General features: G+C 45.9%; 1 protein-coding gene across 1 annotated transcript; it reads left to right on the top strand.

Moving 5' to 3' along the window:
* The first annotated feature begins 8,900 nt into the window (after positions 1-8,900).
* Positions 8,901-22,212, top strand: LOC129514272 (CMRF35-like molecule 1). Its single transcript, XM_055332920.1, has 7 exons — positions 8,901-8,965; positions 15,729-16,058; positions 17,942-18,056; positions 19,961-20,073; positions 21,033-21,055; positions 21,361-21,510; positions 22,007-22,212. The coding sequence occupies exons 1-7, from the start codon at positions 8,923-8,925 to the stop codon at positions 22,160-22,162; spliced, it is 930 nt and encodes a 309-aa protein (XP_055188895.1). The 5' UTR covers positions 8,901-8,922; the 3' UTR covers positions 22,163-22,212.
* Positions 22,213-23,801: the final 1,589 nt, after the last annotated feature.

Raw genomic sequence — 23,801 nt, 5'->3', positions numbered from 1 at the left:
GCAGGGACACTGAGGAAGGCCTGTTTCGGGCTCAAGGACTCCCTCATAATTTTACAGATCCTTCCAGAGATTGTACAGCTGTCTCCTTCACTTGGGGACAGACCTGCATCATGGTCTGTGGGCTTTCCCTGACTCTCCCCACTTCTACTTGATTTTTTTTCTTTTTTTAATATTTTATTTATTTATTTGAGAGAGAGAGAGAAAGAGAGAGAGAGAGACAGAGATAGCAACAGAGAGCACGAATGGGGAGGAGAGGGAGAAGCAGGCTCCTGCTGAGCAGGGAGCCCAATGCCAAACTTTATCCTAGGACCCTGGGATCATGACCTGAGCCGAAGGCAGATGCTTAACTGACTGAGCCACCCAGGTGTCCCTACACTACTTTTTTCATGGATATTTCCCTTAATAAATTCCCTGCACTTTTAATTCCCTTTGGCACCAGCTTCTAGGGAGAATAACACAATGGGTCTCCCTTATAGGAAAGACTAAAAAAATCATTGTCTATAGAATAAAAAAAATCAAAATGTCTGGATATTTGCCTTGGGAAGCATTTGCACTTGGTCCTGGAGCATTGGAGAGGATAGCATTTCAAGAGAAGCAGAGCTTGGGAAAGAAGGGAATGGTTACTTCTGTACCTGGACGAAGTAGGGGGGAGGGTTAGCCTAGAAGGTCAGGTGCTATATTTCTAAGAAAATCATAAGCACCTGGAGGCTGGTACTCAGCAGCCTCTCAAAGAATGAATGAATGAATGAATGAGTGGATGGATAAATAAATGAATTGTAAATGCCTTAGTTTCAAAAGAGACAATAGCTACTTTCCAAAGACAAGCATTCAAGGTCATTAGAAAGGCTCAAGAGGTGCCAACTTTAGCTGGACTTGCAAAACCATAAAGATGTAAAAAACCAAAAATATAAAAACATAATGATTGATAGGGTCTCTTGGGATTGGACCCATGGCCCCAATGGTGGCTCTGACAGTGGCACTGAATTGGCAGCAGGGTAAACACGAGATTGTGATGTTGACTTTGGATGTCTCCTGACTGTGACCCCCCACTCCCACTTCCCAAACCAAATTCTATTCAGGTTTTATTTCCTCCTGGGTTAAAGGGCTCCATTTGTTTGTCGCGTGCCAGTGGCTTTAATAATTTACATCACAAATCCAACTTCCTTAGGCTTCCCAGAGAAACTATTCCAGAAGGTGAAGGGTCAGAGTCTCCATGTACACCTTCTTCATTTACTAAAGGATATAACACATTGACATTCTTTTCCCTTTTATTCTTTTCCTTTTCAGAGTGAAGGATTCACATTCTTCTTTCATTGTATTAAAACAGTTCCATCTTCTTGGGACCGTTTCTGGTTTAGTGGGGACACAGTCCAGGTGACAGAGTTCAGCATTTCAGATCCTGCTGAATCCTGCCTGGGGGCAGGAGCAGGATGTGGCTGCCACGTTTTGGTGCAGAGCTTCTGAAAACCCTGTATTCAGATGTGTCTTCCCGGTTGGTAAGAAGATATATTTGTCAAGGTAGGAAGATAGGACACACTTGACTTGATAGTTTTTTTTTTTTAAAGATTTGTTTGTTTTTTTACTAGAGAGAGCTTGTGCACGAGAGAGAGACAATGAAAGCAAGCACACAGAGGGAGAGGGAGAAGCAGACTCTCTGCTGAGCAGAAAACCCAATGTGGGGCTTGATCTCAGGACCCTGAGATCATGACCTGAGCCGAAGGCAGACGCTTAACTGCCTGAGCCATTCAGGCACCCCGATTTGAGGCTTTTAAAGCTTGATTTAGAACATTAGAATATTGAGACATATGGTATATGGGTCTCCATTTGTATTCTAGCCCTGGTCCCCCAAATGTTAAGGATGAGCTTGCCTCAGTCCATTAGCTTAGATATACAATAGAGTTATTCTCTCCGCAATAGCTGCCAGGATTTTCCTGAAGTTTTTCCAGGTTGGCTCCAAATTTCACTGCTTGGAGAAGCCGAATGTCAACCTCAAATCCAGATTATCCACTGTACCTTCCCTCCTCTGGAGCATTCGTGAAAATGTTAATTAATCATGATTCTAATAGGAAATTTTGTGCCAACTTTGCCACCATTCAGACAAGTATTTTTGTTTTGTCTTTTTAAAAAACATTTTAAATTATTTTATAAATTTCAATTTAGTTAACATATTATTAGTTACTGGGGTAGAATTTAGTGATTCATCAGTTGCTTATAATACCCAGCGTCATTAAATCAAGTGTCCTTCTTAATGCCCATCACCCAATTACCCCATCTCTCCACCCCTCTTCCCTCCAACAACCCTGTTTGTTTTGAGAAAGCTCCATACTATTCTCCAGTGTGGCTGTACCAGTTTGCCTTCCCACCAATAGTGTAAGAGGGTTCCCCTTTCTCCACATCCTCACCAACATCTGTTGTTTCCGGAGTTAATTTTAGCCATTCTGATTGATGTGAGGTGGTATTTCATTGTAGTTTTTGATTTGTATTTCCCTGATAATGAGTGATGTTGAGCATGTTTTCATGTATCAGCCACCTGGATGTCTTCTTTGGAAAAAATGTATATTCATGTCTTCTGCCCATCTCCTAACTGGATTATTTGGTTTTTGGGTGTTGAGTTTAATAAGTTCTTTATATTCGCTGGCTTTTCTATTGGTCCTTGCTAAAAGCCAGGGCCTGATATTAAATTGTTCTTCAGCAAACACCTGTCAATGGGAGCTGGGCTAAGGTTGCCTCAGCACCCTACTTTCCTGTGACTTTGTGATTCAGGGGGAACATTTAGAAAGCTTAGGTGAATGGGGTAGTTACCATGGCTCCTAAAGTGGCCCTGAGCAACCTTCTTAATAAGACAGAAATTCAGATACCATAAAGAAAAAGATGGATAGATCTGAATGCACAGAAATAAAAATGTTCTGGTTGGCAGGAAATACTGAAATCAAATGAGAAATGGTAGAGAGGAAATATTTTCAAGACAGACAAAAGGTTAGTATATGTAGTAATATAAAGAGCTGTCAAAAGAAAATCTCAATAGGAAAGTGAACAAAGAATAAGAACAGGTATATTTTGTGAGTGTGTAAATGTGGTTAGTTCTGTGTGTCAACTTGGCCGGGTGATAGTATCCAGTTACATTTTTTTCCAAGATTTTTAATTTTTATTTAGGATTTTATTTATTTATGAGAGACAGAGAGAGAGAGAGAGAGAGAGAGAGAGAGAGAGAGAGAGGCAGAGACACAGGCAGAGAGAGAAGCAGGCTCCATGCAGGGAGCCTGAAGTGGGACTCGATCCCAGGTCTCTAGGATCACACCCTGGGCTGCAGGCGGTGCTAAACTGCTGCACCACCGGGGCTGCCCAGCATCCAGTTACTTAATTAAACATTAGTCTATTATGTTGCTGTGAGGGTATAATATGGATGTATAGATTTTTAAAAATTTTTATTTTTATTTTTTTGGGGATGCATAGATTTTATATTACAGATATCATTAATAGATTTGCAATCAGTTGACTTGTAAGTCTTCAGAAATCTCTGTGAGCCTCATCCAATTAATTGAAAGACCTTAGAGCAAAACTGAGGCTTACCTGAGGAAGAAGAAATTCTGTTCAAAATTGCAGCATCAACTTCTGCCTGAGAATTTCCAGCCTGCCACTCTGTTCTACAGAATTTAGATTTGTCAGCCCCCCATAGTCATGTAAGCCAATTCCTTGAACTAAATCTTTCTCAATATATTTTGTACTGGCTCTGTTTCTCTGATACGATATTACATATAATACTTTGATAAAAGTATGATAATGGTCAATATTGGTTGAGATTTGGGGAAACAGGCACTCACATATACACCATTGGTGGGAGCATCCTTTGGGGGAATTTTGAAGAACAACTGACAACATCTATCAAAGTTACAAATGCAAATTCCTCTGACTTAGCAGTTCTATGGTTTTACTTACAAAATTTTACCAAGATATGTGTACAAGGATGTTCAAGGTGATATGTATAAGAACAAATAATTCAGCCATTGGGACTGCTTAAATAAGCTGTAGAATATCCATGCAATGCAAGACTATGGAACCCATAAAAGAATGAGGTAGGCTTGCCTGGCTGGCTCAGTCCGTGGAGCATGCAACTCTTGATCTCAGGGTTGTGAGTTTAAGCCCCATATTGAGTGTAGAGATAAATTTCTTTTTTTATTTTTATTTATTTTTAAAAAAAATTTTTTAAATTTTTATTTATTTATGATAGTCGGAGAGAGAGAGAGAGAGAGAGAGAGAGAGAGAGAGAGAGAGAGAGGCAGAGACACAGGCAGAGGGAGAAGCAGGCTCCATGCACCGGGAGCCCGGGTCTCCAGGATCACGCCCTGGGCCAAAGGCAGGCACCAAACTGCTGCGCCACCCAGAGATCCCAAATTTTTTTTTTTTTTTAAAGAATGAGACAGATCTCTATGTGCTGTTTGGGAAAAATGATATTATGGAGTAAAAGAAGGGGCAGAGAGGTATGTTTGTGTGCTGACTTATGTTGACTTCACTTGGGTGTATATGCTGATGATGCATACACTTTTTTTTTCTTTTCTTTTTTTTTTTTTTAGAGAGGCAGCAGAGGCTGACTGTGGCTACCTTTGGGGTTCGGGAATGAAGAGAATACTTTTACTTTTCTCTTTATCTCTTTTTATCCTTCCTTCCTTCTCTTCTTCCTCCTCCTCCTTCTCCTCCTGCTCTCCTTCTTTATAAAAACATTGCTTGCATTACTTTTTTAAAAAAGTGTTAACTGGAAGTATTGCAGAGTGGACATCGTCGGCCAGGCTTTCTTTTTGTACTTTTCCGTATTAAAAATAAGTGTAATAAACTGATTGATGAAGTAAATTCATACTTGAGTTGATCCTTTACTTAACCTGAAATAAAGTGCTTTTCTACAGAAAAGAACAAAACATTGGTTTTGGAGACAGCTTCATATATTAAAGAACAGTTGTCTCTGCATGGGTGGGGGGGGGGTCAAGAGTGATTTAAAATGCATTCTTTATGTTCATTTATATTCCATTCTCTTTCTGTTATGAACACACATTCCTTTGTTGTTGTTTTTTGTTTTAGAAGGAAGCCACAGAAGCTGTGGTTCTTTTTTTTTTTAATTTTTTATTTATTTATGATAGTCACAGAGAGAGAGAGAGAGAGAGGCGCAGAGACATAGGCAGAGGGAGAAGCAGGCTCCATGCACCGGGAGCCCGATGTGGGATTCGATCCTGGGTCTCTAGGATGGCGCCCTGGGCCAAAGGCAGGCGCCAAACCGCTGCGCCACCCAGGGATCCCCACACATTCCTTTGTAATTGGACGCACAGAAGTACGTCTGTATATGTGTTAGGGAGGCACCCTGTGCTGGGTGACTCAGGTAAAAGCAAAGAGGCACACACAGAATCTAGCCTCACTGTTGCTGAACAAATGCTTGATTTTACTTCTTCCAAATAAAGATGGCCCACTAAACAGTGCTTTAAAAAAGTCAGATTCTCTGGGCAGAGGGAGCCTGAATGGCAGCAGTTTCACTTTGTGGATTTCAGTGAGTGTTACCTTAGATTTCTGAGGGGGCAATGACAAAGCAGCCCACACTCTGGCCTGAATATTGCAGAGCTCTTTCACCTCATCTTTCCGGAGGGTTAACCCACTCTTTGGAGACCTTTGTTTTTCTAAAAAATAAGCTTTGCCTCTGCCTGAGTGCCTGGATAAGAACTTGGTTGAGACTCAGTTTCCCGTTCCATAGACTGCAGAAAAATGGCATTAGATCTGGAAAATGTTAAGGTTAGTGCTATCAGTGACTTGCTTTGTTAAATCGACTTCCAGTTTATGATAATACCTTCTTGCGTTTTGGAGGAGCCTGTTTTAGAAATAGCCGTGGAGTAGATACTCTGCTGCCAGCCAGCTCAAGGATGTGCTGTCTTACTAACTCTTGGCTATCAGGTTCAACCTTCATTGTGAGCACTGAACAGGACCAGAGGGCAGCTGGCTTCTGTCTCAGCCTCTCAAGTAGGAGACAGGATGGTAGGCTTTACAAGCCAGACCCAATCAATGCATCGACACACACATGTAATATACGTGCACATACGCTACATGTGTGCACACAAATTGCCATGGCATACGTAGCATGTGTACACACACACAACATACATGTGAGGACACACAGTGCTAGCCATGCAATGTACATATGTGTACACAGCTCCCACACATGCCTATGCACAAACAAGAAAACACCACACACGTGTTCATCCACACATGCACACACATCCACAAGCACTCATATTCATGCTTGTGCGTGTGTGTGTGCACGTACACATCCACAGGTGCTTTAGGGGAGGGAACCTCAGAAGAGCCGCCCAATCCTTTCTTCCACAGATGGGGACATGGGAGCCTAGGGAGGGAGCTGACTTATGCAGGAGTTAATGACCAAGCCAGGACTAGGGCCTCCAGTAGGTTTTTGAGGATGCAAAGCTCCAGAACAGCCTGACTTCCCTGTAGTCCCCAGAGGTGCTTGTTTAGAGGAGCAACCTTACCACCATTCAGAGACACTCAGATAATGATGTTCTTGACTCAAAGGGAATCCTTGGGACGCCTGGATGGCTCAGTGGTTGAATGTCTGCCTTTAACTCGGGTCATGATCCTGGGGTCTTGGGATTGAGTCCTGCATTGGGCTCCCTCCTAAGAGAGGGAAGGGACCCGAGAGGGTTGCCGTTTTGGTGTGTTCAAATCTAGGGTTTTTTTATATGCACTTTCGAGGAACTATCTTGAGCATCCTGAGTGTGGGCCTCCTGTGGATTGGCCACTGAGGTGTGCCCATCAGGGCTCTGATCATGCACCCACCTACCTATTGGGTTATTGTTCATGTGTTGATGGTCTTTTGGGCTGACATCTGGAGACTAAACTGCCTCAACTTGTGATAGTGACCCATATTTTATGGTGAATCTTTTTGCCTCAGAATGTTTTATAAAGGTCACTCCTGTAGAGGCTGCTAAACAGGATGCTGTTGTGGTCCTGTCTAAGCTGTAAAACAGGATGCTGGTGTGATCTTGTCTTAGGTATCCTGGCTCCCTATTTTCTTGTTGGGGACCCTGGCCCTGACTACCTAACTGACCGCCTAACTCCTAACACTTGGGTAAGCTGGCCCAGGAACAGAGGGCCAGGCCACAGGCAGGGCTTTGAGCAGCTCAGATGCTGGTAATTCTTTATCCTGTATGACCAAGAAAGCAATGTTTACCCACAACTCAAAACATTTGTCCCTTCGTTTTGCAGGGATGTCCCAACTTGTTCCTCAGTCATTTCTGCTGGAAGCCAAATAGTGTTCCTGTTGCAAAGGCTGATGTCTCCCTTCTCTTCTCTTTCACTATTATTTATATTCCCCAAATGAATGAAGGGAAGGGAGAAGAAATGGGTAGGAAATATCAGAAAGGGAGACAGAACATGAAGACTCCTAACTCTGGGAAATGAACTAGGGGTGGTAGAAGGAGAGGAGGGCGGGGGGTGTGGGTGAATGGGTGATGGGCACTGAGGGGGGCACTTGATGGGATGAGCACTGGGTGTTATTCTGTATGTTGGCAAATTGAACACCAATAAAAAATAAATTTATTATTAAAAAATGCCATTAAAAAAAAAGGCTGATGTCTCTCAGCCTAACTATACAGTGCAGAGGATAAGCTTATGGAGCACTGAGGACCAAGGGCTGATCGAGGCCTTACCCAAAATTGTTGATCTTACTTTATGGTCTGGAGATATGTAAAGTGGAAGGCCGTCTTTGGCCACATCCTGGAAACACTTGGCTTATCAACTGTTGTGTTTTTGTGTGTGTGTGCAAATAAGCCTCCTACACACCTACTCATTTCTGATTAGGATGTGAGGAGCTTATGCCCCTCTTTGGGACTCACTCACTTCTCAAGATGGCATGTGACACTTAAGTGTGTGTGACACTTAGCAAAAGTGGCTCCAGGGGCAAAATCTGAGAAAGGGTCCTATCTTTCCCTAGTTTCTGTGCTCCACCTTGGGGCTTACTGGGATCCTGATGGGGCAGGTAGGGGATGGACACAAAGTTGTCAGAAAGAAGGAGTAAGACAGACAAAGCTGGCACTGACCTTCTTCCTACTTCCATAGGTAGTTATTATAAGGTGGGGAGTGGGGAGAGAGGGGGTAATAGCTATGAGCAATGAGCAGTTTTCTTTAGGAAGGAGCCCCTTATATAACTGAAAAGTTTCTGGAGGCTGGTATCAATAGCCACAGGTTCTTACTTGGTGGTCTGGGGCACCACAACGAGAGTTTCTAGTATGTTCTGAGGACAGAGGCCCCTCTTGCCCATTGGACCAGTAGGTCCCTACTCACATACCCCTACTCTTTGAACTCCTTTCTTTGCCATCTGGGATTTGATACTGTCTACCTCCTCATTCCACTTTCTGGTCTAGAATCTCTCCTCTGGCTTCTGGGCTTTGGCCCAAGTTCCCCAACAGGTGAACTCCTGATGTTCTAGGCTCCCAAAGCTATGCCTGAAATTCCATGTTTTTGTCATTGTCCCTCAGCCTCGGCTCTCCAGGACCTCTGTGATATAACTGGGTTCTCTCTGCCTAGTCTTCCCAACAGAGGAAGGATTGGGTAAGAGCCAGCCCCATCCATTGGGTCTATGCAAATTTCCTCAAGGCCTGGAAGGAGTGGCAAAGTCCTCTTTTTTAGAGAATCCTTTGTGGCTGAAGACAGGAAGGTATTTCTCAAAAGCTTATTTACGATCACTGAGACTTGTTGCATTGCTTGTTGCCTTGAGATTTCACCCTTTCTATCTCCTTCCTCTTTTTGCTTACTCATCAGTGAGAAGTGGCTGAAGGAGGAAGTGCAAAAGTGGGGAAAGCAGAAGGGTTGGATGATACAGGAGCTGAGTCGGAGTTGACTAGCTTCACCAAGCGGGACTTGTGAGAAGAGAGAATGTACCTGCTACTGCTCTTCCTCCCTTTCTTCCGAGTTGCAGGTGAGTGAGTCCTGGGTCTGTGCTAGAGAAGAGCTTTGGGGGCAGGATGAAGTGGCTGGTGGAGGGAGGAGTAAGGGCCCAGCAAAGGGTCCTGCTGAGAAGCAGGGTTCTCCGTTTCTTTCTTTTTTTTTTTAAATTGGAGTTCAATTTGCCAACATACAGCATAACACCCAGTGCTCATCCCATCAAGTGACCCCCTCAGTGCCTGTCACCCAGTCACCCCCACCCCCTGCCCACTTCCCTCTCCATCACCCCTTGTTCGTTTCCCAGAGTTAGGAGTCTCTCATGTTTTGTCTCCCTTTCTGGCAGGGTCCGTTTCTAAGCAGTTTCTCTAAGTAGTGGGTCTGTGTGTGTCATCCACCCCATTCCTTATCCTGCATAAGACTGGGTAGTATTATCAGGGGCTGATAATTCCAAATGTACAGACTGATGGGACCCCCTTGTCTAGAGGAGCCCTGGTTGCTCAGGAGAGCTGGTGAACCCTTGCTCCTGCACTGTCACCCTTTGAGAATGCCGTATGAGGAATGGAAGGAGGGAAGATAGAGGTGGCTTTGGAGGAAGGAAACCAAGGAGTTTGCCAGACAGTGAGGGAGATGTGGTTCTACGTCTTTGGGGTAGAAGGAATAATAGAAGTTGCTGAGGGGCTGAGATGAGGGTGCAGGGTGGTGAAAGGAAATTGTAAGTTGATGGATACCATTTTGATTAAAAATTAAGGGTTTTTTCTTGACCTGGAAATGCTGGAGGGCCACGGGACTTGATTTGGGCTTCTCTTTCTAGAGCCATTCTCTTCTTGATCTTTTCTCCTCTCTTGGCTTAAATATCACCTCTATCCAGACGATGCCTGATGTATCACTAGCCTGGATATCACCCTGGACCCCAGAATCTTTGAGTCAACTGCCCATTCAACTCTTCGCTAAGATGCTAACAATTCAAATGTGACCTGAGCATATCTTCTACTTCAAATTCCTTTCTTTCACATCTTTGTGTTGGGCTGCTCCATCTTTTCTAGGTGCTCAGGCAAAACCTAGGGTCATTCATCTCTTCTCTCATATTCCATAATGAAGTGCAAGCCAGATCTTGTCTTTCCTCTGGTCAAAACCCTCCAATGACCTCTGATTATGCTTAGAGTAAAAACACAGAGTCCTTACAGAAGCTAAAAGGTGCATCACCTGATTCTCTCACCTCATCACCTCCCGATTGCCTCTTCTACTCTACTCTCTCGGCTCAACCCACTGCAGTGAAAACGGTCTCTTAGATGTTCTTTGACCATGTTAAGTACATTCCTGCCTCAGGGCCTTTGTACTTGCTGTTCTCTCTGCCCAGAATGCCATTTTTCATATAGCCACAGGTTGCAGTCCTTCACATTCTGCACGTCTTTGATTCTCAATGAGGCCTTTATAGGTAAGAAACCTCATTAAAATTGCATTTCTCTTGTATTATTTTTCTCTACTGTCTGATTCCTCCCTCCCCCCCCCCCTTGAGAGAATGTAAGCTTTAGGTAGGCAGGGATTTTTGCACCTGCAAAATATACTATTTGTCTATAGATTAAACAAATAGTATTAGCTGAATGAGTGAATGTATCTCATGGAGAGGAAAAAATATGATTGGTATACTCCCCATCTTTCTTTGTCATAGAACTGAACACTGAGACTCTTGACAGTATTTGGAGAGGACATCCATTGCTCATGAGAATGTAAAATGGTGGGGATGCCTGGGTGGCTCAGTGGTTGGGCGCCTGCCTTTGGCTCAGGGCGCAACCCTGGAATCTGGGATCAAGTCCTGCATTGGGCTCCCTGCATGGAGCCTGCTTCTCCCTCTTCCTGTGTCTCTGCCTCTCTCTCTCTGTGTCTCTCATGAATAAATAAATATTAAAAGAAGAGAGAGAGAGAGAGAGAGAGAATGTAAAATGGTGCAGCTACTTCAGAAAACAATTTGACATTCCTCAAAATGTTAAACATGTGGTCACCACATGATCCAGCAATTCCACTCCCAGATGTATACACAAGAGAATTGAAAACATATGTCTATGTAAAAACCTGTATGCAAATGATCATGGCAACATTATTCATAATCGTTAAAAACTGGAAACAACCTAAATATACATCAACTGGTGGATAAATAAATAAAATGTGGCATACTCATACAATGGAATATTAGTCAGCCATAAAAACAAATGAATATTGACACATGCTACCACGCAGACCAACCTTGGAAACATTATGCTAAGTGAAAGGATCTAGACACAAAAGGCCATATATCCTATGATCCTATGCCTATGAAATATCTGAAATACCTAAATTCATAGAAACAAAAGGTAGATTAGTGGTTGCCAGTGGCTTGGGGGAAGGAGTAAGGGAGAGTGACTGCTAATTGAGTGAGGCATTTCTTTTGGGGGTGATAAAAATGTTCTGGAATTAGGTGTAGTGAACGTTGAGCAGCTTCGTGAAAGCCCTAAGAATCATTGAGCTGTACACTTTGAAAGAGGGAATTGTATGGTATGGGAATCATATGTCAATAAGAACATAACCAAGGATCAGAGGGAAGCCTCAGGAGCAGTAGAATTCTCCTGAGAAAAATCTCCCAGTAGCATTTGGCATTGTGAGACTCTGAGGCTCTGGAAGAAGGTGTTCACGGCAAGGCGGCAGCCCTTTATGATTTGTGAGTCTTTTGCTTGGTTCAATTTGGTCATCCACCCCCTTGGTCGGAGAAATGAAAATGATACCTCCAATAAGTGGTGCATGCTGCGAGGAGAGCCGAGCTAGGTGACCGGACACAGTGAGCCTCAGGGGGCAGGGGCTGGTGCTTGTAGATGGGGTGGGCCGCAAGGAGCCTCTGAGAGGAGGCATCTGAGCAGAGGCCTGTAGGACGAGAAGGAGCAGGCCTTAGGATTGGGGGCAACTTTTTGGGCACAGGAAGGAAACAGTGAGCAGGAAGGCTGTGATAGGGCCACGAGTCTGGCCTGGACAGGCCCAAAGAATGGACGGGCTATGGCGCTTTGTGGCATGCTTCAGAACAGCCTGGTGGGGGCAGATTGGGTGGATAAATCTCAGGGGAAGAAAGTGACATGTCCAGGACCACAAGGCTGGGAAAGGCAAAGCTGGGAATGGGTCATGGGAATGGAGAGGGCAGACTCTGGGTGAGCCATTAGGAGGCAAATCAGTAGGGTGGTGAGTGCACATCAAGGACTACTTCTTTTTTTCCCTTGACATCTGGAAACAGGGGAACTTGGTGAGCAGATGTGAGAGCAGCTCTGGTGTGTGCGTGTGCATGACCAAGGCAGAGTGGGAACACCAGTGGGAAGCCAGAGGCACAGCTGTGTGTCTATCAGGAACCTGGTCTGGGCTGTGAACCTTCATACCCCCTCCCTAGCCTCTCCCACTGAACTTCCCATAACAAGCACCCCATTTACCCTGCACTGCTTCCTGCTCCTAAAGAGTTTGTTGTTTTAAAGGTATATAAGAAGCAAATACCAACCAGAGCTCCCACTGGGCTTTATAGCCTTCACTTTCTGTAAGAAAGGAAGATATTTTTTAAAAAAAGATTTTATTTATTTATTCATGAGAGACACACAGAGAGAGAGAGAGAGGCAGAGACACAAGCAGAGGGAGAAGCAGGCTCCATGTAGGGAGCCCAATGTGGGACTTGATCCCGGGTCCCCAGGATCATGTCCTGGGCTGAAGGTGGCGCTAAACCGCTGAGCCACCTGTGCTGCCCAAGGCAGAGATTTTTAATCATCCTATATTTTCAGAGAAAATCTAGCTGCTTTGTCCAACTTCAACCTCACCATAAATGGTGGCGGACATGGACAAGACCCAAGTGTGCTGGCCCAGAGCAGAGGCTGGCAAATGTCCTGTGCTGTGCTGGAGTTGGGGTGCAGTCCTGTCACTCCTGATGGAGAGTCTGTCACCTCCCCCTGGGGCTCAGCTTCTTTTTCATCTAGGATTACTCTCCATCAACTAGTCTGTGAGTAACCATGCCTGCCTGCAGAGGATGCTGCTCTTTGGGGCTCAGGGCTGCCTTCTGTGTCAGGAGGGTGCAGACAACAGGACCGGTACTCTGCCAAGGTTGGTGGGAGGGGGCCTCTGGACAGATGGTTCTAAGAAACCAGTGGAGCAGATAGTTCCAGAGTCGGACCCAGGGCCAGTGCTCAGGTGAGATGGGTTAATGCTACCTTATGAGTTTCCTAAGGCTGCTGGGACAAGTTATTGCACACTTAGTGCTTTAAAACAACACAAATTTATAATGTTGCAGTCTGGAAGTCGGAGTCCAAAAGGATCACCAGGGCTGCATTTCTTCTGGTGGCTTTGGGGGACAAACAGATTCTTTGACTTTTCCATGGTCCAGAGGCTGCTGCATTCTTTGTGTGTGGCCTCACCTCATCCTCAATGTCCCTTCTCCTTCTCTGACTGTGACCCTCTATGCTATGGAACAGTCTGTCCAGTTTGTATTTTTTTCCCTATCATTTTGAAAGTAATAAATGCTCATTGTTGATACTTAGGGGGGTACAGAAAATAAATGAAGAATTAGGAATAATAAAATATGCTTATGTCCCTGATTTTTTTTATTTTTTTATTTTTTATTTTTTTATGTCCCTGATTTTAATGCCCAAGAGAACCTAATGTTAATTTAATATTTTTACTTATTTCCTTTTAATCTTTTTTTCTATGCCTATTTTATTTAATTTTTTAAAAATATTTTATTTATTTATTAATGAAAGAAACAGAGAGAGAGGCAGAGATGCAGGGAGAGGGAGAAGCAGGCGCCTTGAGGGGAGCCCGATGTGGGACTCGATCCTGGAACCCCAGGATCATGCCCTGAGCCGAAGGCAGACACTCAACCACTGAGCCATCCAGGAACCCCTCTATGCCTATTTTAAAAGTTAGTTGAGATTATGTGGTATATGATATTTAAATTTTTTTCACTTCATATGAGGATTTTCTGCATAATTAAGAGTATTTCTAAGCATAATTATCAGTGTCTGCATTATATCTCATTGTCTGTTTATTTCCCTAATTGATGGCTGTTGACTTTGTTTCCTTTATTTTCCTCTTTAAATAATTATGTAATGAGCCTTGGTGCATATGTTTTTGTTAGCTTCTCTGATCATTTCCTGAGGACCAAATCCAAGACATATAATCACTGGAGCAAGGGGAATTATTATTTTGAAATATAATTGCTACATTGCTTTTGGTAGTGGTTGGAACTGTTATGTCTCTACTAGTAGCTCCTATGAGTGTCTGTGCCATGTCACCCATGTCAGCAATATAGTAGTCACAAAACTTGGTTGGCTTCATATGTGAAAATGACACCACTTTAAAATATTTTCGTTTACTAGATTATTTAAATGGAACACTTCCAATTTTATTATCTACCTGAATTTCCTCATTGTGACTTGCCTTTTCTTGCCTCTTCCCAATTTTCTAAATGGAGTCTTAGTGTTTATCTTTACACTCTTTCATAAAAATGACTATTAATCCTTTTCTACATTATTTGTTCTAAATATTTCTTGCAGTCTGTTCTTTGCCTCCATTCAGTCTTTTTTTTTTGCAGTATGTCTGAGTGTTACATTTTTTATTACATATGGTCGAATTTACTGACTCTTGTGTGATGTCTTCCATGAATTTTTAAACCTCGAAAGTGCTCCCTTTCATTCAGAGATTTTTTTTTTAATATTTTTTTTAATTTTTATTTATTTATGACAGTCACAGAGAGAGAGAGAGAGAGGCAGAGACACAGGCAGAGGGAGAAGCAGGCTCCATGCACCGGAAGCCCGACGTGGGATTCGATCCCGGGTCTCCAGGATCGCGCCCTGGGCCAAAGGCAGGCGCCAAACCGCTGCGCCACCCAGGGATCCCATCATTCAGAGATTTTATAAAGACTCTTCTACTTTCTTGTAGCTTAAGAAGTGATCTGTTATTTTATGTTGTTTTCTTCATCTCCCTGCATTTACCTGAGTGGAGCTGGTGGAGAGGTGACAGGATCCAGCAATGCTTTTGGAAGCCCTTCCCCTCCCCACTTATCTTTTTAGTGTCTTATGGTATGCTGTACTCCAGAGAATTGACAAACATCTCCATGCAAATACCAGTAGTACATAAATGTTCACAGCAGCATTATTCACAATAGCCAAAAAGTGAAAACAACCCATATATCATCCACTGATGAATGGATAAACAAAATGTGGCCTGTCCCTACCATGGACTGCAGTGCCCACACATGCTACAATGTGGATGAATCTTAAAAACATTACACTAAGTGAATGAAGCCAGATACAAAAGGCCATACATTGTATGACTATGTCTGCATGAAACATAGATTTCAGAATAGAGAAATCTATAGACAAAATCCAGATTCATGGCTATTCTAGAAAAATGAAAAGATCTTATACCACAGAGCCCACACCTTGCATGAGGACAATGGGCTGAAGTGGACTGGGGCCATGCCTTTGCCTGGGTCATTTGTTCTCCAGGTGACATTGGCCATGGGTGGCTGGAGGAGTATATTATAGGAAACTGTCATTCCTCAATGTGGACATTTTTGTTTCTTTGAGATGTATAGTTGTGCTCTTAGGGGATTTTTGTGATGGCTTTCACCCAGTGGAGTTTTGAAGGACAAAGTTCTGTCTTGTGGAAGGTATATTCCCACTTAGACTGTTACTCAACGTATCAAGCACTTGGGTTTATTGGAGCTATTTCTGATGCATGAGGCTGTGGCTCTGCCCTTAGGGGGTGGGGTGGTAACAGGCACCTGGGTTTGTGTCTTCCAGGTTCATATGAAATCACAGGTCCAAAGGCTGTCAGAGGCTTGGCTGGGGGCTCATTGACTGTGGAGTGTCGCTATGTATCAACTTGGAAGACCTACAGTAAGTGGTGGTGTCGAGGACCTATTTGGCGAAAGTGCAATATCCTTGTTCAAACGACAGGATCAGAGCAGAAGGTAAAGAAAAACAAGGTGTCAATTAGAGACAATCAGAAAAACTTCACCTTTTCTGTGACCATGGAGGAGCTCACGCAAACTGATACAGACACCTACTGGTGTGGGATTGAGAGATCTGGAACTGACCTCGGGGTTGAACTTAAAGTGACCATTGACCCAGGTAAGACACACACACACACACACACACACACACACACACACAGAGAGAGAGAGAGAGAGAGAGAGAGAGAGAGAGAGAGAGAGAGTGTCTTCAGAGCCTCCTCTGTCCTGGTCCCTGAGGTTCCTCTCCAGTGACTTAAGTGTCATTCGGAGGGGACTGTCACACAGGGTGGTTGAGTCCTGAGTTCTCTTAGAAACCTAACTGACCCCTTGTTGGGAAGGCCAGGGCTTCTCTTAGATGCTCTCATGGCTGCTGTCATGTCCTTCAGGACAGGATCAAGCCTTTCTGGGCAGGTGGTCTCTGCACAGTGTAGTGCCTGAGTCTGTTGCCCACAGAGATCAAGGTGGAGGTCCCAGTTTCAGCCCATGGGCCAAAGGGACTTTCTTGTGTGGGTCTCAGAGACTCCAACTCCTGCCAATGACTTCCTGGATCTCTGGTGCCAACGTGTCCCTGCTCTTTCTGGAGTTTGGGCCGGGACTTCATAGTGGCTTTTCCTAGCCCCTGTTCCATACACAGTCTGAGAGGGAAGAGGCCCAGCACAGTGGGGGAGCTGTGGTTGATTCCTGAAGTCCAGGAAGGCCTTCTCAGTCAAAGGGCTGCATTTCTGGTGCCTGAAATCTCATCACAAGCCATATACGCATTTGGGCTTGATGATGTGCTCTTCCTAAATACTTCTAGAATGCACATGCTCCTGGGAGGGGCAGCTCAAAAATCTTGGTGCCTTGGTTTGAATGAGTTGGGTCTGTTGGGCTCTGCTTCTCTGAACTTTGGACAAGCAGCACCAGCTCACAGGGCACTTGTGGTAAGGGGACAGCATGGAGTCCACAGAGCCCTGATCCTACCTGAACCTGTGAGGCATGTTACCATTGCAAAGCACAGCACATTCACTGTCTCATCGAATCCAGAAAATGGTGCTGAGAAGTGATTCTCCTTGCTGTAGAAGATTAATAACTTTTTTAAAATAAATTTATTTTTTATTGGTGTTCAATTTACCAACATACAGAATAACACCCAGTGCTCATCCTGTCAAGTGTCCCCCTCAGTGCCCGTCACCCATTCACCCCCACCCCCCGCCCTCCTCCCCTTCCACCACCCCTAGTTCGTTTCCCAGAGTTAGGAGTCTTTATGCTCTGTCTCCCTTTCTGATATTTCCCACACATTTCTTCTCCCTTCCCTTATATTCCCTTTCACTATTATTTATATTCCCCAAATGAATGAGAACATATAATGTTTGTCCTTCTCCGATTGACTTACTTCACTAAGCATAATACCCTCCAGTTCCATCCACGTTAAAGCAAATGGTGGGTATTTGTCATTTCTAATGGCTGAGTAATATTCCATTGTATACATAGACCACATCTTCTTTATCCATTCATCTTTCGATGGGCACTGAGGCTCCTTCCACAGTTTGGCTATTGTGAAGATTAATAACTTGCCCAAAGCAAAGGCTCTTACAGAACATTATGAGTTTGTTCAGGGGTAGCCCTGACCTTAGAAGTCACAGATTTTGGGAGTGCTAGCCATGGGGCCTGCCTGTCCTTTCTGGATGCGTAAGATTGGCAGAGGCATTGGCAGAGGCCTTGTCATAAGCAGTGAGTGTTTCAAGTCCAGCTGAACTCCAGCTGCCTTTGCCCTGAGGTAACACTAGGCACCCTCTAATCCTTTCAGGGCCTGCTCAACATCCTCCCTGGACCTGTACCCAGTCCTTCTTGCCTCTGAGGCTGAGTCTCCTAGTGGCCAGGGAGATATAAGCAGTCCAGGTGATAGGCCCTTCCCACGGCCCAGCTCCAGGTTACCTCCAGGCTCCCTGCAAGCTCAGCCACATGCAGGGCTGTGGGCAGGTTAGCAGGCTGAATAGTGTATAATCTGGTCTGTATGCCTAGCACCAACTACAGTATCAACCACCACCACCACCACCACCTCAAAAGCCAACATGTCCACAGCGCCAGCGGAGACCAAAGACCCCCCGACTGTGACCAGCTCCCACTCCAGTGACAGGTAAGCCAGCTCCGGTATGCTGTTTCCTGTGGCCTACTTAGCCCAAACTCCTCCAGTGGTAGAATGCTTTGCACTCCCAAGTGCCAGCCAGAGCTTGTCCCCAGACCCTTAGCCTCCACAGAGAAGGCAAGAATGCCAGGGGCTCTTCCCACTTGCTATCAAGCCCCACAGTGTCCTTTGGAGCCTACCCAGATCATTCCTCCTGGAACCCAGTACAGTGTGTACATGTATTGGCACATTCACTCTTCTATCTCATTTCTACTGAGTTAGCATCTGCATTGCCAGCTCCTTGTTGAGCTCAGGAGGTATAGACATGGAGTTTCCCCCTGGAACTCAGAGTGCAGGGTAGGAGACTGGTGAGCAGACAATCAGTGTGGATGGCATGGACAGGTTGTGTAGGGGCACGGGTGTTGTAGGGCCTCAGGGATGGCTCTTGGTTCAAATACCAGAAGAACAGGGAGAGCTTGGGGACATCCTATTTCCCTTAATTATTGTTATGACAGGAACAGTACTGATGGTTTGTCCCATCTTGAGAACACCTGACAGCTCACACAGGGCTTCTCTGTCCATTGGCTGTTAATCCTTGGACCTTGCTTCATGAGGACGAGTAAGCAGGTACAAATGCCTATTTTATAGAGGAAGAAACTGAGCCTCTCTTAGGCTCCTGCCCAGCCAATGCAGCCGAAGTGGCATTTTGAACCTGGGAGTCCCCTTTCCATCTCCTTCTTGGTACTCTTGACTGCTGTCATCTCCTTCTGCTGGGCCTTCCTGCAGAATCCTAATGGGAGCTCCCCCATTGAGACTGGGGCCCTCATCCAGGACCCCCTCTCTAACCCTCTTCCCTTTGTCCTCTGTTTCAAAAGTTTCTTTCTACCAATCTGCTTTTAATAAGTAATAGTTAAGGAATTTCCTCATTTTATGAATCAAAGCCATATATAAGTACCAATTAAGGTCTTTGATCAGCATGAGATGGATTCATTCATTCATTCAGCAAATAATTATTGAGCCCCCACTCAAGCCTATCACTGTTTTGGGGGTTTCAAGAGAATACCAGGATGAACAGAATAAATCAAGCTGTTTGTCCTCCAGGAACTTATAGTGGAGAGATAATTAATGGGTCAGATGGAGTTAATTAATTCACTGATTGATGAGTTTATTCTATAAATTCTGTGACTAGTGATGAATAAGAGATAGTCTTTGCATTAGTCTGCTCAGGTTGCCTTGACAAAGCACCACATCTCAGGCCACTTCAACAACAGTTGTTTATTTACATATAGTCTAGAGGCCAGAAGTCTGAGATCAAGATGTCAGCACGGTTGGTTCCTTCTTGGGGCTCAAAGGGAGAATGTGGTGGCTGCCGGGCTTCCTTGGCACTCCTTGCCTTGTAGCACTATGACCCCTATTTCTGCCTCTGTTGTCACATGGCCTTCATCCTGCACGTATCTGTGTGTAGCTAAATTTCCCTTTTGTAAGGACACCAGCCATTGGGTTAGGACCCCTCTCAATCCAGTAGGGCCTCATCTTAACTTGATTACATTTGCAAATATCTTATTTCCAAATAGGTCACCTTCACAGGTTCTGAATGAGCATGAATTATGGGGATGGGGGACACTTTTTAATCCAGTACAGCAGGGGCAAATGTACAAGCAGAGAGACCTTCCCAGAGCCTGTCACCATACAATTTCTGTCAGGTGTCTATACCCGCAGAAACCTGTGGAACCTTCCTCTCCTTTAATTTTTTTTTTTTACCATCTCTGAGGGTACCCAGGAGTGGGGTTCCCAGGCTAGAAACCACAGGCTTGCAGGTCAAAAGGTATGTGGCCCTCTCTGCTACCAGGTGCCTGGGGTGTGGCCCAGAAGCAAGAGGTGGGCCAGGGTGCATGGTGTTCTTTTATTGTTTCCAGGGATAATGCCATGACGCTCAGCATCCTGATTCCCACCATCTTGGCTGTGTTGCTGCTTCTCCTGGTGGCAGCCTCACTCTTGACTTTGAGAATCATGAAGCAGCAGAAGAAAGGTGATCAAATATGGCTGACTTGCCCTGAGGCTGGGTTGGGTGGGAGTATGGGGCTGTTGGCTGGTTCTGTTTCCACATTCTCATGGTAAGTGCACCCATGCCACAGCATGGTAAAAGAGGAGGGGCAGCCCACTCTTGCTCATCACATCTCCTCCCTAGTGTCTATCTGCAAGCTAAGTTCTTAGAACTTAGCTCTGCAGTTCTCAGTAGCTAGGCTTTTGAAACTAAAAATCAGGAGAAAAGAACTTCTTGTTTCTTTGTTGTCTCTAAAGTGGAAGGTTGGGTGTGCAGGGAGAAACAGGAACCAGAAGCCCTTGAAAGCTGGTCCATGAGGCGCTGACCCAGCTGGCGTACCCCACTCAGAGAGCAATCTGGATGGGGCACTCGTGTGCTGGACATGACCAAGCACCAGCTATGCAAGGAGGGGACTGGCTCAGCCGCCCAGCAGACCATAGTCCACCTGAAGCGAAATTCAATGGGAAAAAGACGACCAGACAGACATAAATCAAGTGCCATGGAGCTGGGGAGGGAGGGATTCAGCACCCTGGGAAGCTGGGAAGGCAAGTGTGACTTTGAGTTGACTCCCGAATGACCAATCCAGTAGAGAAATGGGGGCATTCCAGGCAGGACTTCTGGCAGAAGTTAGTCTGAGCCAGCAATTGCACAGCAGGGACATTATCCTTGGGGGGCACTGATTGGTGACAGGGCCCTGATTGCTGTTCTATGATGTGGGGGAGATGGGCGAGGTCTTCTTATTTCTCAGGTGGAGAAGTGGAAGCTCAGGGAGGTGAAGTGACCAGTGTGACAGAGCATGTCATTTGAGGAGTCAGATTTAGAACCAGGTCTAAGTCACCTGGAGCTTAAGTCACCTCTTTTCGTCCAGATTTTTCTTCCCCAGACCTGGGGGCCCTGCAAGTCTAGGGACAGGCTTTCTCATTCTGATTGTTTTTGTCTTTTAGCTGCTGAGATGTCCCCAGAGCAGGTAAGAGAGTCCCCAAGGTCGGACCAGTGACCCCAGACAGCTCCTTTCTCTTCATCCTCATTTCCTTCTCCGAAGAGCACTGAGGTCCAGATGTATCAAACAAACTATGTGCCCAAGTGTCTGTGTGCTCATAGCCCACCTGTAGGGCCTGGGAGGATGAGGAGTGGATGCTGGAAACAGCCTGAAGTGGGGAGGGCTGGAAGGGAGCGGGTGTGGAGGTTGCAGAGCAAGCTGAGAGAGGGAAACCCAGGGAAGCACAGAGTCTGTGTCCCTCCAGGGAAGAGGACCTGGGCTTTCTTTCTAAGGTGCTCCAGCCCCAGGAGGGGGACCTCTGCTATGCAAACCTGACCCTGCAGCCAACCCAAACCTCCCGCAACTCTTCCAAGAAGAAGGCCTGTGCAAAGCCCTCCCTCTCTGTCCTGGAAGATCAGCTGGAAGTGGAATATGTCACCATGGTGTGTACTTGGTGGAGCTATGGGGCTTGGAGCCAGATCTGCCATTGCCCCCGCTTTGAGGATGGGCTTTCTCCTGCTCCTGGGGATGTGGAGGAGGAGGGGCAGGTGCTGGGCCAAGCCACAGCCATGGAAAGACTTGCCTGTCCAGCTCCCCCAGACTTTCAGCTTTTGGAAGTGTCTCCATAGCAGGCCTGAGCCCTGGGGACTCAGAGTCCCATTAAACATGGCCCTCATGCTTGGCAGCAGAGATCTGGACAGGCTGAATGATCTGGAATTCCATGTGAACTGTGATCCCCTGGTATGGAGTTGAGGGAGGGTCTTCAGCTGTGCCTGGAGCTCAGGGAGCTGGCAGGGTGAAGGGAGAAGGACTGGAGGGTATAGGAGCAGCATTCAGAAGCCCTGAGAGCTCTGTGCCCCCACCTCACCCAGGGCCTCCTCCGTCCATGGCCAAAGCCTCTTGCCTGCCTCTCTGACCCCTTGTGCATCTTTATTACAGGCCCCTCTTTCGAAGGAGGACATTTCCTACGCAGCTCTGTCTTGGGAGCTTTTGAATCAGGAGGCAACCTACTGCAACATGGGTCGCCCCGATACCCACGTTCCCAGCAGGAGCCAGCAAGAGCCTATGGAGTACAGCGCCATTAAGAGACCTTAGTCTGAGCTCCAGGCCCCCTTCTCTAACCCACACGAGGCCTGTGAGCATATTCCTGCTTTTGTCTGTTTTCTGCCCCCAGTCACTTCATGGGAGTCAACTGGTGACTGGAGCCTTGGCCTGGTTCAGCTAGCATCACCCCCAGCCCCACCTGGGCTTGGGGCCTGGTCTCAGGGGGCTTTCAGCCTTCAGGAGGTAGATGGGGGTCTCTCTCCATCCCTTTTTCTCCCATACAGCTGGGAAGGGGGTTGGGGATGTGCTCTGGAGCCGCCAAGAGAGTAAGAATGATAATAACAATAATTGACCTTTATTTATTGCTTATCATGTGTGGTGGGCTGAATAATGGCCCCCAAAGTTATCTGTGTCTCAATCCCCAGAATCTGTGAACACTGCAAAAGGAGCTCTGTGGATGTATGAAGCTGAGGATTTTGATATGGGGAGAGTATTCTGAATTTTCCAGGTGGGCCCTAAATTTAATCATAAGGGTCCATGTGCAAGAGACAGGCAAGAAGTTCACAAGAGGTGAAGGCGGCCGATGACAGGGACAGAGGCTGGGGTGATGTGGCCAGGAAAGGCAAGCAATGGGCTGTCTCCTGGAGCCTCTAGAAGGAACCACCCTGGCCGATACCCCGACTTTAGTCTAGTGAAATGGATTTTGTCCTTCTGACCTCCAGAACTGCAGGAGAATAAATTGATGTATTAATGAAGCCAATAAACATGTGGTAATTTGCTCCGGCAGCAACAGGAAGCAGACTCACTAGGTGGCAGGAGCCTTCCCTAAGTGCTCTACCCTTAGTAGCTAGCTGAATCCTCACAACAACCCTATGAGGGCATCTTTATCATTGCCCCCATTTTACAGATGAGGAATGAGGTCCAGGGAGGTTCAATAACTTACCAAGTGGATGAGTTGAGATTTGAACGTGGGTGTTTGGGCTCCAGAGCCTGGAGTCCGGGCCGCTGTCCTGCACAGCATGTGTCAGGACGAGGGTGTGCGTGTACGCTTAGGGACAGTTAGTGAGTATTCACAGGTGCCAGACTTCCCACCTCTGTTCTAGAGCCCTAGTAGCCCTCCCTCCAGAGTATGTCCTGAATCTTGGCATGGCTCATTGTCTTTGTGGTTACCAGCTGAGTCTACACAGCCAACCCTCTTACCTTTTCGGTCCCAGAGTCCATTCTCCTTCCAGCAGCCAGTGAACTTCCTAAAGCAGAGACCTGGTCACTTGCTGCTTATCACTGTCTGGGGCTTCCTCAGCAGCCCAGGAAGTCCTGGGGATGCATGGGGCCCTGCCTGCCTCTATGACTCCGGCTCTAACCACTCTCTTTCTGACAGGATGAAGCTTACTCTTTTCTCAGGGCATTGACATTTGCTGTGTCTTCTTTCTAGAATGTTCTCCGCACAGACGTGTGACTAGTTCGCTCCTTTTTATCATCACATCTTAGCTCAAATGTCCCCTCCTTGAGCAGACTTCCCTGAACACCCTGATGGCTGTAGCCCCTGCCACCACTTCCGATTTCTCTCTGCCCTGTTTCTCTCTGCCCTGTTACCCTGTTCCACTTCCTTCATAGCAGGCACTGCTTTATGAACTTATTTATTGGCATGTGGGTTTATTGTTTTCCCCTCTCTGCTAGGCTGTAGGCTGCC

Source organism: Nyctereutes procyonoides, unplaced genomic scaffold (genome assembly GCF_905146905.1).
Source record: "Nyctereutes procyonoides isolate TBG_1078 unplaced genomic scaffold, NYPRO_anot_genome, whole genome shotgun sequence".
Lineage (NCBI taxonomy): Eukaryota > Metazoa > Chordata > Mammalia > Carnivora > Canidae > Nyctereutes > Nyctereutes procyonoides.
This window is presented reverse-complemented; position numbering and strand designations above follow the sequence as displayed.